This window comes from Oryx dammah, unplaced genomic scaffold, assembly GCF_014754425.2.
Source record: "Oryx dammah isolate SB20612 unplaced genomic scaffold, SCBI_Odam_1.1 HiC_scaffold_18, whole genome shotgun sequence".
NCBI lineage: Eukaryota > Metazoa > Chordata > Mammalia > Artiodactyla > Bovidae > Oryx > Oryx dammah.
This window is the reverse complement of record NW_024070202.1, coordinates 62350348-62366109: the sequence shown is the minus strand read 5'-3', so window position 1 is coordinate 62366109 and position 15762 is coordinate 62350348. Positions and strand designations below refer to the sequence as shown.

The 15762-nt window shown below is 38.2% G+C and overlaps 1 protein-coding gene across 2 annotated transcripts in view; it reads right to left on the bottom strand.

The window, feature by feature from the left end:
* Positions 1-15762, bottom strand: part of DPY19L1 (dpy-19 like C-mannosyltransferase 1) — a 95566-nt gene that overhangs the window by 66517 nt on the left and 13287 nt on the right. For both annotated transcript variants that reach the window (XM_040260206.1, XM_040260207.1), the window contains exons 2-6: positions 10163-10187; positions 9428-9515; positions 5341-5478; positions 2469-2589; positions 1684-1777 (exon numbers count right to left, since the gene is read on the bottom strand). In XM_040260206.1, coding sequence (XP_040116140.1) covers positions 1684-1777; positions 2469-2589; positions 5341-5478; positions 9428-9515; positions 10163-10187 — 466 coding nt within the window. The remainder of the gene's footprint in view (positions 1-1683; positions 1778-2468; positions 2590-5340; positions 5479-9427; positions 9516-10162; positions 10188-15762) is intronic.

Sequence of the window (15762 nt, the reverse complement as noted above, 5' to 3'; positions counted from 1 at the left end):
CTATCCCCTCCCTATCCCCAAATGTCCACCTATGCCTCTCCCCAGGGTTCTTTTCGACTCCACCTATCCAAAATGCTCTGATCCTCCAAGACAGAGCTAGCTTGACTGCTCCACACAGAACAAGTTTCTCCTGCCTCCAGAACTGAAAGCACTTTATCCTTGCTGTCTATCTTCTACTGACACACGCCCACCACTGCTGCCATCTCCAACCTCACCCCACCCCCATGCTCTCAGAACCCAAACATGCAGTCTCAGAAAGGGACCACTTAGTATGCACTTCAGGTCCAGACTGAACAAATGAACATGGAGGGAGAATACTGCTCTCTGCAGACTAAAAAATTTCTGGCCAGGGCCCAAAGCACCAAGAATCCTTCAACCAAACCCAGAGCCTCATATTCTCTGCAGCAGATATTGTGTCTTCAGCCTTTTAAATAACTGTCATAGTAAGCATTATAAGAAAATGATACTATATGCTTACTTTTAATGTTTAGAAATTCTTCTTTCAATTAAAAAAACAGTATAACTATAGGTTAGCAATTTAGTAAGAATGTCATGTTCCATGTTTTAACTTCTCTTAAAGTCTGATTTCCCAAATGCAATAAAGACAGCTGGGTACTACTCAGCAAAATGAATAGATCCGCCCCCCTCCACAAGCTCATCTAACTTTGGCTCCTCATGAGACAAAGCACCCTGGCTTTGCTTTCCTTCAAAACTCAGCTTCCTCTCCTGCTTACCAGATACTTCTGTTAAGTTAGTTCTGTGTATCTTGTTTCAAAAACAAAATTTTTCACATCTTTTAATCATGAATTTTCATTTCAGTCTCCCCTAATTACATAATTCAAAGAACTTACTTAGAGCAAAGTCAGAAATATTAGCATCAAAGTATCTTAAATCTTTATGCAAATATATTTTAAGTTGATCTTCTAATAGCTTCCTCATTTGACAAATATTTATCAAGCAACTAGTATATACTCAGACACTAAGCTAGGATGCAAGAGATCTTTGAGGTATTAAACTTAAAATGCCACACTTCCAAAGCAAAGAAAACAACAGGATAATAGCAGATTTGCATGCATTAACCCAAATTGAAAATTACATACATATGCTATACTTCTGGACCTCAAAGAATCAGGAAGAAGTCAAAAAAGAAAATCCTAAAAATACTCTGAAGCTAAAATAATTCAAACAAGTAGTAGAAGGAATGGTCAAAAAGAGGAGAAATAGAAACACAAAACTCAGAAAATATGTTAATCTTTTAGTTTTAGAAATGTTGCTCAACTATGAAGTAAATGAAGGCAGTTATTAAATATCTATATAGACTATATTTCTGTTTAACATTAGCAGAATAGTCACTAACACCATTTGACAATAAATGGTCCTTTCCCTTATGTTCCCAATATTTTAGGTAACCAGTATATACTGCTTATGTACAAAAGCCCATGAATATTTAATATTTATCAAATATCCCTGCCCTCCTCTACTTTATCCTTTAAAATTATTTTAAACGTGGCTGGCTATGCCAATGGTGAAATCATTCAAATAGGAAATAATTTTTTATCTACTAATAGATATATTAGAAATGACATTGTCATAAAACTGAACTATAAGTCAATCATTATCTCACTGTTCTTACTATTCTAGTATAGAGTATAAACCATACATATTAAAAATAAATAGTCTTACCTTAAATATGTGCCATATATGAAGAACAATGCCATCATTAGTCCATTTAAAATAAAAATTACAGCAACATAAAAGCAAGCAGGATCTCCCAATCCTTTAAAAATTAAAAAACAAAATGCTTTAACTATAGATTACTTTATGTGTCTGACAATTCACATTAAAGTGTGACTATTTTGAAAATGGTTGCCAGATACATTAAACGGTTGCCTGGGTTCCCATCTGAACACATGACGCTAGTGTGAAACACAGGTAAGACCAGAGGAGTAGCTGTAGTGGTTATAAAGCAGGGCTGCAAAGTCATGGACACTCCTCCTGCGGAGGGCTGGGGTCTGTGCCCCTGCTTTTAAGTCTGGCTGGGCTTGTGACTGCTTCAGCAGGCCATGGCAGAAGCCGTATGGAAGAGGCCATGCAGTATCCAACTTGGAGCCCTGAGCAACCACATGAGAAGCCTAACTACCCTGAGATACTAATACAAAAGCACAAGATGCATGAAAAGGGCACTTGCGGGTGTTCCAGTGAGGCTCAACTGGGCTCAGCTTTGCAGGTACCCCAGTCAAGCAGCCAGAATGTAAGTGAAGTACCTCCAAGTTAATTCCAGTGTTCCCAGCCATTTGAGTCTAGCAGAGTCCTCTGACATCGCAGAAACAAACCATGCATTCTATACCCTGCCCACATTCCCTACTAGCAGAAACCATAAACACAATAAAATTGTTGTTTACACCGCTAAGTTTGCCGTAAATTTATTATACTGCAACAGACAGCAGAACAATATCATAGAAACTTGCCTTCACAGCTTTCAATAGGGCTGAGTCCTTCTCCTCTGGTAACTGTCCAACATATCTTGGTTTGAATACCAATCAAATCCATTATTTTGGTATAAATCCTGTACCAGCTGGCTAAGATTACCTAATTGAAAAAGAGAGGGAGACATTTTAAGAAAAAAGTATCCTCAACAGTTTCCTTACTAGAATATTTTTGAGATATTTTGACAATTGACAAATTTTCCCTTCCTGTACCATTCCCATCTGGGTCTCTTTAAATCTAGTAAAAGGAGCTTCACAGTCCCCTATGTAGATTCTTCACTGGTCAGTCTTCACCTGTTCACCCATGGCTAAGAATAAGATTTAACAAAAGATATACAAATCTGTAATCTTCAAAAGCTATAAAATTCAACTAAGGGACATAAAACAAGAGTTGAACAAACAGAAAGATATTCTATATTCCTGAACAGATTTAATTTTTCAAGATGTGAATTCTTCCTCAAATTAATTCATAAACATAAAACAAAGCTGAGCAAAATCTCAAGTGTCTACTAAGATGTGTTACATGGAAAAATGACAAGACGGAGATAACTGAAGAAAATGTCCTAACAGATAATAAAATTTGCTACTTATATAATTAAAATAGTGTGATGCTGGCACAAGAATAGCCAAACAGATCAAAGGAACTATGGCAGACGCAGTGGAGTGCCACAGGTCTCTCTTTGGGGCTGAGGCACTCATTCCCTGAGCAGTTGGGAGGGGTGGTGGCTGACAACCCTCAGCTGCGTCTCTCTCTGGGAGCTACCCTCTGCAGTAGAGAGTAAATTCACTAAACGTCACCCTCCCCAAGGGTAACTGCAGCCATAACTAGTCAACAGGGGGGAATATAAAGGTCAGAGGCCCTTGCTTCAGGTAGGACAACTCTGTAGGGTCATCCCAGTTCCAGAGCTTCCCCAGAGATTGGCTGAGGCCTCTGCTGCAACTGGATCACAGCTCAACTCCTCCACCCGCCTCCTCCTAATTCCTTCATCCCCCTTCAGATATTGCCCCCAAGGGAGCTCCCCTATATACTTCAGGTACAGATCTCCATCTTAAAGCCTATTTCTCAGGACCTCAACATAAGGTAACACTGAACAGAAAGTCCAAAAGTAGTTGAAAGCATATGTGTATAATAATTTTGGAAATAATAAAAGAAGCAGGCAGAAGATGGACCACTCACCCAAGTGTTAGGTTACACAGAAGACCATTTTGAAAAAATAAAAGGTTGGATTCCTGCCCCAAAACTGAGTATTCAAACAAATTTCAGATAAATTAAAACTGTAAACCTCAAAAACATAATTATAACAAGAATAAGTTTTGTTTATATATATGAATGAATAAAAAACATAAATCTCAAAGATTCATAGACATGATAGCTCTGACAAGAAAAAATACATTCACATCATACAGTACCAAGCTAAAGGGCAAACAAAAAGCTGGAGAAAATGTCGTATCCATATAGCATAGTATTAACTTCCTGCATATAATGAGCTCTTACAAAACATCAATAAAAATATAGACAAAGGGCATGAATAAGCAATTATTTTTAAAAGTGGAAGTACATTTAATACACAGCACTGAAAATATACATGTACATATACAAATATATAGCAATGAAGCAAATGCATCAGATGATCTTAATTTTTTTAGCCATTAAATTAGCAAGGATCCAGAAAAACAAGCATTTTCAAAAACACTGCCTGTGGTAATTTTCATTAATAAATCCTATCTAGAAAGCATTTTGGCAACATGTACCAAAATCATCACAGTCTATATTCTGTTGAACTAAACAGTTCCACATCCACAAATTTATAGTTTAAAAAAAACATAAGTATATGTGTATCCCCATCCACAAATTTAGAGTTTAAAAAAACATATGGATATGTGTAAAGATTTTGCTTCAAGAATGTTTATTGCAGCTTCAGGATATTTTAAAAGTTGAAAACAACCAAAATTTTCATAAAAGATGAACTAAATAAACAATGGCAGATTGTATTACTGCCATAAAAAATGATGCTGTTGAGAAAAGATGATTTAGGAAGATGGTTTTAAATATTCTTAAAAGACAAAAAGCACTTATAAAAAAGTGTTGTGTGATCCCATTGCTGGAACAGTAAATGCAGACATGCACAGAAAGTACTCAATAAGCACTTTGGTGGTTATTTATTGGTCTCTATCTCCTCCATAATTAAATAGGCCAACTCAGTTCATCTAGAAATTAGCCTCCTCTTACTCAATGGGAAATGACCAAGAGCCCTGATTAGTGCTGATACTGAGCCCCAGCTTCAGATCTCACAGCACCAAGGCAGCCTGCTACAGCAGGCAACACACCTTCTAGCAGCATCAGCATGCTATGAAGGGGGGGCCAAGGGGAAGCGTGCTTAACAGGAGAACCTCAAGAAGGATGTCACTGAGGAAGTCACAACCCAGGTAGGTCCTGGAGAATGCCTCGGGATGCATTAAAACAGTTACTGATAGCACTGCTTTCCTATCTCAGCTCCTTTCTTCCACTCCCACCAGGGGAAAAGTGCATCCGATTAAATGAAGAATCTCAGATAAGGAAGAAACAGTATTCGACAAATGACATGTAAAGGTAATGTAATACCTATAAACACACAAATCTAGTTTTCACATTTTCTAAACCATGCAATCATAATACTCATTTCCATAAAATCACTAAAGACCCCCCAAATTAATAATGATTTTTTTCATATTCCTTTCTAAGAAAAGATACCCATTTACTTTTTTTAAAAAGATAAAATTTAATATATTGAACTAGATCTTAGATTTAGAATCACCATTTAATATAAGTAATACTTTATAAAGTAAAAAAATCATAAATGAAAAAGTATCTTACCTCAGGGTAAAGATTGAACCTTTTTAATGTATTAATAACAAGGGGATATTCAGTCAGTTTATCATTCATAATCATCCATACTCCATTCAAAAATGAGGGTGCTTCCACAATAGTCTTAAAGTAGGAATAATACAGTCCCTGAAACAAGCACATGTTATAAGAAAAAGTACATAATTACTATGCCTCGTATTAGCTTAAAATAAAACTTAAATATACTATTTTTTAAAAACAAAGCAATCCACGCACGTAACAGCTACAATTAATTTCACAGGATTCTGATCACTAATAAACGCTCAGGTTGCAAAAAACTTACATATTTTAGCTAAGTCGCTTCAGTTGTGTCCGACTCTGTGCGACCCCACAGATGGCAGCCCACCAGGCTCCACCTTGTCTTAATTGAACAACTGATCTCAAAACAGCTTAAAAAACAGCTTTAACATTTAAAAAGTCATATAACTCAGACAGCATGCTCATTTAGGAAACCCCTATAACCCTGGTGTGCTGCAGTCCATGGAGTCTCGAAGAGTCAGTCATGACTGAGCGAGTTCACTTTCACTTTTCACTTTCATGCATTGGAGAAGGAAATGGCAACCTACTCCAGTGTTCTTGCCTGGAGAATCCCAGGGACGTGGGAGCCTGGTGGGCTGCCGTCTATGGGGTCACAGAGTCGGACACGACTGAAGCGACTTAGCAGCAGCAGCAGCAGCAGCAGCAGCATAACCCATACTAACTGAAAAGTTAGAAAAGGCTTCTTTCAGTGTCAGAAAAGGTTCTTCTCCGCTCAGCTTAAGCTAAGAAGCCTACAGAACTGGGGCCATGAAAACAGAAGAGAGGGACCGTGGTAGTACTCCCATTTTGAGGGAAAAAATGCTTCACTAGTAGTTATGTATGGATGTGAGAGTTGGACCATAAAGAAGGCAGAGCACCGAAGAATTGATGTTTCTGAATTGTGGTGCTGGGGAAGACTCTTGGAGAGTCTCTTGGACAGCAGGGAGATCAAACCAATCAATCCTAAAGGAAATCAATCCTGAATACCCACTGGAAAGACTAATGCTGAAGCTGAAGCTCCAATACTTTGGCCACATGATGTGAAAGGCTGACTCCGAATGCAATATAACTGGTATCTTTATAATAAGAGGGAAATTTAAACAGAGATATAGGGGAAATGCTTCATGAATACAGAGGCAGAGACTGGAGTCATGGTACCTTACAATGCAAGGCAAGGACTACCAGAACCACGAGAAGCTAGAATGAAGTCTCAGAGAGAACATGTTCCTGCCATCACCTAGATTTTAGACTTCTAGCCTCCAGAACTGTGAGAAAATAAACTTCTGCTCTTTTAAGGTTCAAGTACTTTGTCATGACAGCCCCCCAGGAAGCTACAACCTACCTTGTTTATAGGTTTGATTTTGGAATCACATAAATATCTTATGCAACTAAAATTTAAAACAAAAAAGTTGATATTCCTAAATATCCAAAAATATACAAGAATTATTTATTAAATTGGGAAAGGATTTCAAACAAATTTAAGGTCAAGGCTGTATACTGTCACCCTGTTTATTTAACTTCTATGCAGAGTACATCGTGAGAAACACTGGGCTGGAAGAAGCATAGGCTGGAATCAAGATTGCTGGGAGAAATATCAATAACCTCAGGTATGCAGATGACACCACCCTTATGGCAGAAAGTGAAAAGGAACTAAAAAGCCCCTTGATGAAAGTGAAAGAGGAAAGTGAAAAAGTTGGCTTAAAGCTCAACATTCAGAAAATGAAGATCATGGCATCTGGTCCCCATCACTTCATGGCAAATACATGGGGAAACAGTGGAAACAGTGTCAGACTTTATTTTTGGGGGCTCCAAAATCACTGCAGAAGGTGACTGCAGCCATGAAATTAAAAGACGCTTACTCCTTGGAAGGAAAGTTATGACCAACCTAGACAGCATACTGAAAAGCAGAGACACTACTTTGCCAACAAAGGTCCGTCTAGTCAAGGCTATGGTTTTTCCAGTAGTCATGTATGGATGTGAGAGTTGGACTGTGAAGAAAGCTGAGCGCCGAAGAATTGATGCTTTTGAACTGTGGTGTTGGAGAAGACTCTTGAGAGTCCCTTGGAGTGCAAGGAGATCCAACCTGTCTATTCTAAAGGAGATCAGCCCTGGGTGTTCTTTGGAAGGAATGATGCTAAAGCTGAAACTCCAGTAATCTGGCCACCTCATGTGAAGAGTTGACTCATTGGAAAAGACTCTGATGCTGGGAGTGACTGGGGACAGGAGGAGAAGGCGACGACAGAGGATGAGATGGCTGGATGGCATCACTGACTCGATGGACGTGAGTCTGAGTGAACTCTGGGAGTTGGTGATGGACAGGGAGGCCTGGCGTGCTACGATTCATAGGGTCACAAAGAGTTGGACATGACTCAGCGACTGAACTGAATTTTACTGTACACTCCTCGTTGAATATACATTAAAGTCAAAAATAAAACCACAAACAAGTTTTAAATTATTTCTAGTAATCATTTTTAACAATATATTTGATACTTTTATTCCTCAAATATAGGTAATGTGAAACCAAGATTCTCAGGCTAACAGAAGAGATACAAAGTTAATATCAAAAAAGTAATTAATCCTAAATTTGAATGTAGAAATATAAATATATAATTTATTTTTTTTATTTAAAAAATTGTTTCCTAATTCTATGTACTAAAAAGGCCTAGGCACAATGGCCAATCTAGTATAAAATACTAGCAATGAGTACCTCTATCACCAAACTTGTGGCCTCTAAATACCATTTGCTACTGGAAGGAATCAGGGCTCCTTAGAATACTGGATGATTCCACGTCTGGAAAGGAAATGTTTTGCAGTATCAGAAAGTTAAGGAAGCTACAGCATACTAGTGAGGTCATATCAAGGAGAGTGTGTGTGTGTACATGTGTGTGTAGGTGTATGCACACATGCTCAATCATTTCCAACTCTTTGCAACCCCATGGACTATATAGCCCACCAGATTCCTCTGTCCATTGAATTTTCCAGGCAAGAATACTGGGGCAGGTTGCCATTTCCTACTCTAGGGGATCTTCCCTAGAGAGAAGGGATAGGGATCAAACCCACATTTCTTACATCTCCTGCACTGGCAGGCAGATTCTTTACCACTGAGCCATCTGGGAATCCCATATCAAGGGATCACAGAGCCAACTGCAAGGGCTCTCACCAGCGAAAGACAGGTAAGTTTATGAAATCTGTTAAAAGCTATCAGGCTGTAAACATACACCCAAAGACAGAACTCTGCTTGTCACCATTAAAAGATGCTAGAGAAGCAACTCATTTTTCCGAAAAGTTGTAATAGAAGGAAAGCATCAAGCATTTTCCTGTCTTTCTTGTATAAAGTGTAGCTCAGAGAAAAAGTCCAAATAAAGAAGAACATCAAAAGTTCTTCATTATGGAGTTATTATGCTAAAGCTGAAACTCCAGTACTTTGGCCACCTCATGCGAAGAGTTGACTCATTGGAAAAGACTCTGATGCTGGGAGGGATTGGGGGCAGGAGGAGAAGGGGACGACAGAGGATGAGATGGCTGGATGGCATCACTGACTCGATGGACGTGAGTCTGTGTGAACTCTGGCAGTTGGTGATGGACAGGGAGGCCTGGCGTGCTGCAATTCATGGGGTCACAAAGAGTCGGACAAGACTGAGCGACTGAACTGAACTGATGGTTAGTAAATGCCCATTCCCCCAGGTCATTTAAACACTGTTTGATATTTGATGATACTGAGTAACTGTTCTTCAGTATTTTCAAGTCTGACAATGATACCACAGTTAACAAAAAAGTCCTTTATTTTGAGACATACATGAAAAATATTTACAGATGAAATGATATGGTATCTGAGGTTTCCTTTAAAAAGAGATGGTATGAAAATGTAGACGACAGAAAAATGGCTATGTGTCTTCAGTTGCTGAAGCTAGAGGAATGGGGTAGGGGGAGTTGGGTCTACTCTTTCTACTTTAAAATATCTTTGAAAATTTCCATGATAAGAAGCTTAAAATATTTAGGTTATTAAACTACTACAATAAAATACTACATGAAAACTAACCATTTCAGTGCGAAAAGCCATCTCTCTTTCCAATGTTGAGAGGTGAGAAAAATGACGGTCATTTTCAAAGAGGTGTGTTATATGACTCCTATAAAACAAAACAGTAACAAAGCAACAGTGTTGAAACTTATACTAAGTATAATTTTAAAAGAAACTCTAAAAGCAAAAATAAAATATTAATACTCTACATATTTGCACTTAATTTTGTGATAAAACTCAAACACAACAGTATCCACATTTGCTCTTCCATTCAATATATCTTATATTTCCACTAAAATTTCTCTCTATAAGAAAACACATTCAAATTAGATTTTAAAACTAGAATGAACTAGAATAATGATACTATAAGCCAAAAACAATAAAATTATAGATTAAACTATAAATGTCATTGGGCTACTATTTCAGAAATGTCTGATTTATGAAATTCATATTTCTTCCTATCCAGAAGATTAAAAAACTTAATCTTCTCAATATGAACACTATATTAATGTTAAAGAGTTTCAAATATACCCTCATTAATAATAGATCCCTTTTTTATTAAAAATTGCATTATTCTGGCTCTGATTTATCAATTAAACTACATTTTCATAGTAGTTTGCTGCATGTAATACATATTCATCCTTATACTGGAATTATTCATATATATATAATATATATATAATATATATATAAGAAATAGGATGATAGGTTGTAAACATCTGCCTAAAATATACCATAGGAGAAAAACGTTCTTACCAGTGCAACACTGCTGCAAAGGCAGCTGCAAGAAAAAAGAAACGTAAATCATTATTTTAGCATTAAAAGTGTTTTCACCTTACAGAAAAGCATTGCAAAGATAAACATGATAAAGTCTGGGAACTGTAATCCTGAACTCATAGGGAGTGGATAAAGAATAGGGACTCTTCAAAAAAAGTCCCAGAGCTCTGCTTAAAATACCAACGGACTAAATTATAAAAGAAGTAAGCATATAGCTATAATTTTCATTCACTCAAAAAAATAAATGAGGAGCTATTAATATTATTTGCCAACAACCATACAAGAAATGTTTGGATGGAAAGTTCCACAAACTCAATTGCAAGAAGAATAGAACCAATGGTGAGAGGCAAAAGAATAAAGATATGGTAACTTCAGGGAACAGGACTGGAGAGGGACAGAAAAAAGGAGCTATCACTTCGATACATGCTGCAATATCTGAATTTTTATAATAAGTTTTAATATTTTAAAACAAAGTTAAGACAAAAAGGAAGAAAAAGAGGTAGAGAAAGAAAAGAGAAACACTGGTAATAAAACCAGTTTCGTACAAGAATCAATAGTTTGCCTTCTGTACAAGTACAAAGAACACATTAAAAAGAATCCAGAAAACAGTATTCTTATATCACAAGATTCATCCTATTGTAGGCTTCTGATTAAATAACTACAAGGAAATCAACTATGAAATACTCTTAGAAATGAAAGACAAACAGCTCAGATCTTATTGTCTTATTTTTATAGAGGTATTTCTATTTAAAATTTTTTAAATTCATTTTACCTAGAAGATACTAATGGTTACAAAAGACAAAGAGTTACTCTTTCTAGATCATTGAAACTACAAATGTTTAACTAGGCTTATCTTTTGACATTTGTTTGTAAAGGGTTCTTTGAGCTTTTGAAACTGATTTCTTGTTGCGCAATCTACTGTCCACTTCCTTTAAAGACGTCATACCACCATAATAAAATTTGGGCTTTATTTTCTTAATGTCCTAACTACTACGTCCTGAATAAATCATTCTTCTGTCATAGAATGTAAATACCACCTTTATCATACTGAAGAACTGTTACACTTATACTTTGGTAATCCCTTAGAGATTGTAATTTTTACTTCATTGATAAATAAATATGGGAAGAATCTACATGTTTACAGCACATATATGTTATTATCCATAAACATATAGATTCAATTATTCCAACTCTCTTTACAATTGCTCCTGACAAAACTCCTATCAGTAGAGCTAATAATATAAGCTTAACTCATATTTCTTATTAAGTCTTTCCTGGGAGTTTTAATACTTTCTCCCCTTCTAATAAACATGAAATTTTGTTTTCATTATACTTCACTGGATATTGTTAATGTATTTATTTTTCAAGTGTGTTTATTTGTAATGTATTTCCTTTGCTATACAATTGATTCTTTTAGGGTTTATTTTTTTGTTTATCATCTCTAATTCTCCATTTTAAGTAATATTTTAAAAAGATAATTTTGTTCCTGTTTAATAATTTTACTACTTTATTCTTCCCATGCATGTGACAATAATAATAAACTTCTAGAATAATACTAAGTAATTCTGGTAAAAGAGGGCAAACAGTATTCTGGGGACTTTAACAGAAATGCATTTTACATTATGCCTTTAAATTAGCCTCTGACCTTCACAATTCTGCAGTAATACATATGATTTTTCAAGATCATCAGCTCTCTGTTCCCTCAGAATACGATAATTTCTCAGAAGGAAGACACAAAGTCCTTTTGGTGCCTTCCTTTAATTCAATCCTTGCAGCACTAGTCAATTCTTGGATTTCTCAGCATCTGAATGACCCTCTTTCAGTTCCCAAGGTTGATTCATAATCTGCCTTAAATTCATAATGTTTTAAGTTCCTGTTTTCATTTCAATTTAACAATAACAATAGTTAATTAGTAGCAGTAGTAGTAATAAAGCAGCTAACATTTGAATTCTTATTACCTGCCAGGCATTTTTAAGTGCTCTACTTGAACTAACATAATAAGTCTTCACAAGCATCCTATGTGTTAAGTACCAACACTTCCCTGGTATACAAATAATAAGGGCTTCAGGTGGCTCAGTGGTAAAGAATCCACCTGCCAATGCAGGAGACTCACGAGGTGCAGGTTCGATGGGGAAGATCCCCTGGAGGAGGAAATGGCAACCCACTCCAGTATTCTTGCTGGGAAACCCCACGGACAGAGGAGGGCCACAGTCCATGGTGTTGCAGAGTCGGCAGGACTGAGCGACTTAGCACACAGCACACATATAGATAATAAGCTGATTCTCAGGGAACTTTAGAAACTAGCCCAAGAAACAAAGCAGATGAACAGAGAAAGGGAAGTTGGAAGCAGGAATTCTGACCTAAGACCCCTGTACTGTGTGGCCTCTTGTGGAGGACGGAAGGGCTGCAACAAAGGCCTCCTGACCCTAAAGTATCTTATTCCCCTTCCATCTTTCATTATTTTAAGAAAAAAGAAAAAAATAGCTACAATTCATCTGTTGATACGGGCAGCGTATTCTATAGAAGCTATTTTTATATAAAAGTATAGAATTATGCTTTAATTTATTCAACTGAGATAAATTCTATGTATATGTCATCTGAAAATGAAAACCCAAGTAAAGCAGATACTGCCTTGTGAGCACATAATTTAAGCATAAAGACATATAATGACAAAAACTTCTTAAAACATCCCCGAAGAGCTTTTCATGCCTTCTTGCCTACAGAAAAGATTATGATTTTCTCTAAATATATTCTGGTGGTTATTAATCCTGTATATAATCTTTTGGGAGTTCACAAAATTGATAACCAATTTTTCCAGTTTAACACATATGTTATTTTTGTCATTCTAAACATCAGAACATAAAAAAAAAAAGCTTTCAAAAATTCCAAAACTATTCTATAAGAAAAATGGTGTTCAAAGAGTGAAGGTTTGCTTTGTAATCTAACTCAAAAGACTGCAATCCTGTGGCTGAGAATTCTGTAAGGCTCTTAAGTTTTGCTGGAAGCACACAAATTACCAATACTCTGAAACTAAACTGGCCACTCCTTCCACTTTCTGATTAAAGAAATTTCGTACCAGATTATATGTCACATTACATCAATTTTCAGCCTTACAGGATTTGAGCTGCTTCTTCATTGAAAATTATTCTTCTCCAGTTATTAGAATCTTGTTTAAACAAAAGAGAATGCAATTCCCTGAGGGGAGAAACAATGTTTTACTGAATTCTACCATAGTAGTACTTAGCAAGAAGCTGAAAACAAAGTCCGACTCAAATGCTGAATTAATGCATATAAGGGGGAAAATTAAATAATCCTAAATCATGTCCACATAAACCAAAGTTGAATATACTTTGATAGTTAGCTATACACACACACACACACACATACACAGTGTGCATGTAATTGTTTTGTTTTCAAAAACAGAGTCCCCGTGATCAGTGCAAACCAGACCCTTTGCCCAGGTGCAGCCTGCTGCCTAAGCCTCCAGGTTCTCAGTCCCGAACCCCAGCACAGTGGAGTTCCAGAGGCCCGCCGCAGCTCTGCTCCCCGACACTCCTCTGTCCAGCCGTAGCTCAGAAAGTGCGGATGGGGTGGCCCTCGTTGCTCCCCACCGCATGCATGGCCTGCATCGTTTCACGAGGGCAGAAGGAACGAGAAGGAAACAGGACAGGAGGTGATTCCAGGCTGTTCTGCTCAGTCTTCAAGGGCTCCTGAATCCCATCCCCTCTCCAACCAGCGGATCCTCCAGATCTCTCCGCAGCTCTCGCAGTCTCTCCCTTCCTCCAGGCTGCCTTGCACTAGCCGGTGACTCAGAAGTCCTGGTCTCTTCCACAGACCCTCCCTCCCACCCACCCAGTTAGGGTTCCTCGGAAGTGGAGCTCCGCGCCCTGCTTTCCTAAGGTTCCTCAGCCGAGTCTTCCGCACGCTAAAGTTGGACACCCGCCGTCCTTTCTCTCTTCCTCCTCCACAAGGTAAAAGCAGGAACTGTGACGCTAGGGTGCTGTGGCTCCCTTCACCCCTCCGTGACAACCTGCTGGCCACAGAAAGTGAAAGTGAAGTCGCTCAGTCATGTCCGACTCTTTGCAACCCCGTGGACTGTAGCCCACCAGGCTCCTCCTTCCATGGGATTCTCCAGGCAAGAGTACTAGAGTAGGGTGCCATTTCCTTCTCCAGGGGATCTTCCCTACCCAGGGATCGAACCCAGGTCTCTCCCAGACCTTTAACCTCTGAGCCAGCCACAACTGCAGCTGCCCACCCACCCTACACTGAATCCCTGCGGACTTCATAACTAGGACTTGCCTTAATTCTCAGAATACCTTCACAAGCTCTCTTGAGTCTCACAACAATCTTGTATTCATTCTCATTTTACAGATGAAAAACTCGGCCTCTGAAAGGGTATTTCCCCTAAAGCAAGAACCTGGACACAGCCTCCCTCCTGAGCCTCAGTTTCTCTCCACAGTGACAGAGCTGCCTCCCTTTCGATCTTCATGCACTTGATGACTCCATCTTGTAACAATATTTATATGGAGAAATACATTCTAAGTCCAAAATGACTTGCAAAATTTAAAAATACAACTTATTCCTAAATTGAGGTTAATCCGTACTTAAAACATTCTGCAGTTTTGGCCTCCCTAATGCCCAAGTGACAAAATGACATAAAAAGAAGTTAAGAACTCTTCTTAAATCCACTGGACAAGATTTTCAAATTAATCCTGACAAGTTCCATATTAAACCTCTTCCTAATAGTAATAACAGTTGTTTTCAAGGGACCATTCAGAGTTTAAAAGTTTCTTTTCAGAAGCTGAAGTCACTAGGAAGTAGTCTACCTGTTTCACACCAATAGTCTTTCCTAGAGAAGGAAGTCGATTTCTAAACATACAGATTTAAGCATCTCCTCCCCAAGTCTGAAGTCCCACTGGCTTTTCCATGGCTCATACCATGGAGCCCACATTCTGTGTCCCACCACACACCCTTCACATAGGCTACATAGGGCAATGATCCTCTGAAATACCTAGCATTTTAATAATGCTTCCTGATAGCTTCCCTGATAGCTCAGTTGGTAAAGAATTGGCCTGCAATGCAAGAGACCCTGGTTCGATTCCTGGTTTGGGAAGATCCCCTGGAGAAGGGAAAGGCTACCCACTCCAGTATTCTGGCCTGGAGAATTCTATGGACTACTGTCCATGCGGTTGCAAAGAGTCGGACATGACTGAGCGACTTTCACTTTAATTATGCAATATGCCTGAAAACTCTTAATTCGTCCTTCAAAGTTAAAAGCATTCAAAAGTGGTATTTTGTGAAGCCTGTCCTGCCAATAGGTATTAAACCTTGCTTGTTGTATTGCTGTTGTTTAGTCGCTAAGTTGTGTCTGACTCTTTGCGACCCCACAGATTGCCCGCCATGCTCCTCTGTCCATGGGATCTCCCAGGCAAGAATACTGGAGTGGGTTGCCATGTTCTCCTCCAGAAGATCTTTTCGACCCAGGGATCGAACCTGTGTCACCTGCATTGGCAGGCAGATTCCTTGCCGCTGAGACACCAGGAAAATTCATTACACCTTGTTAGGGAAGTTAAAATGGA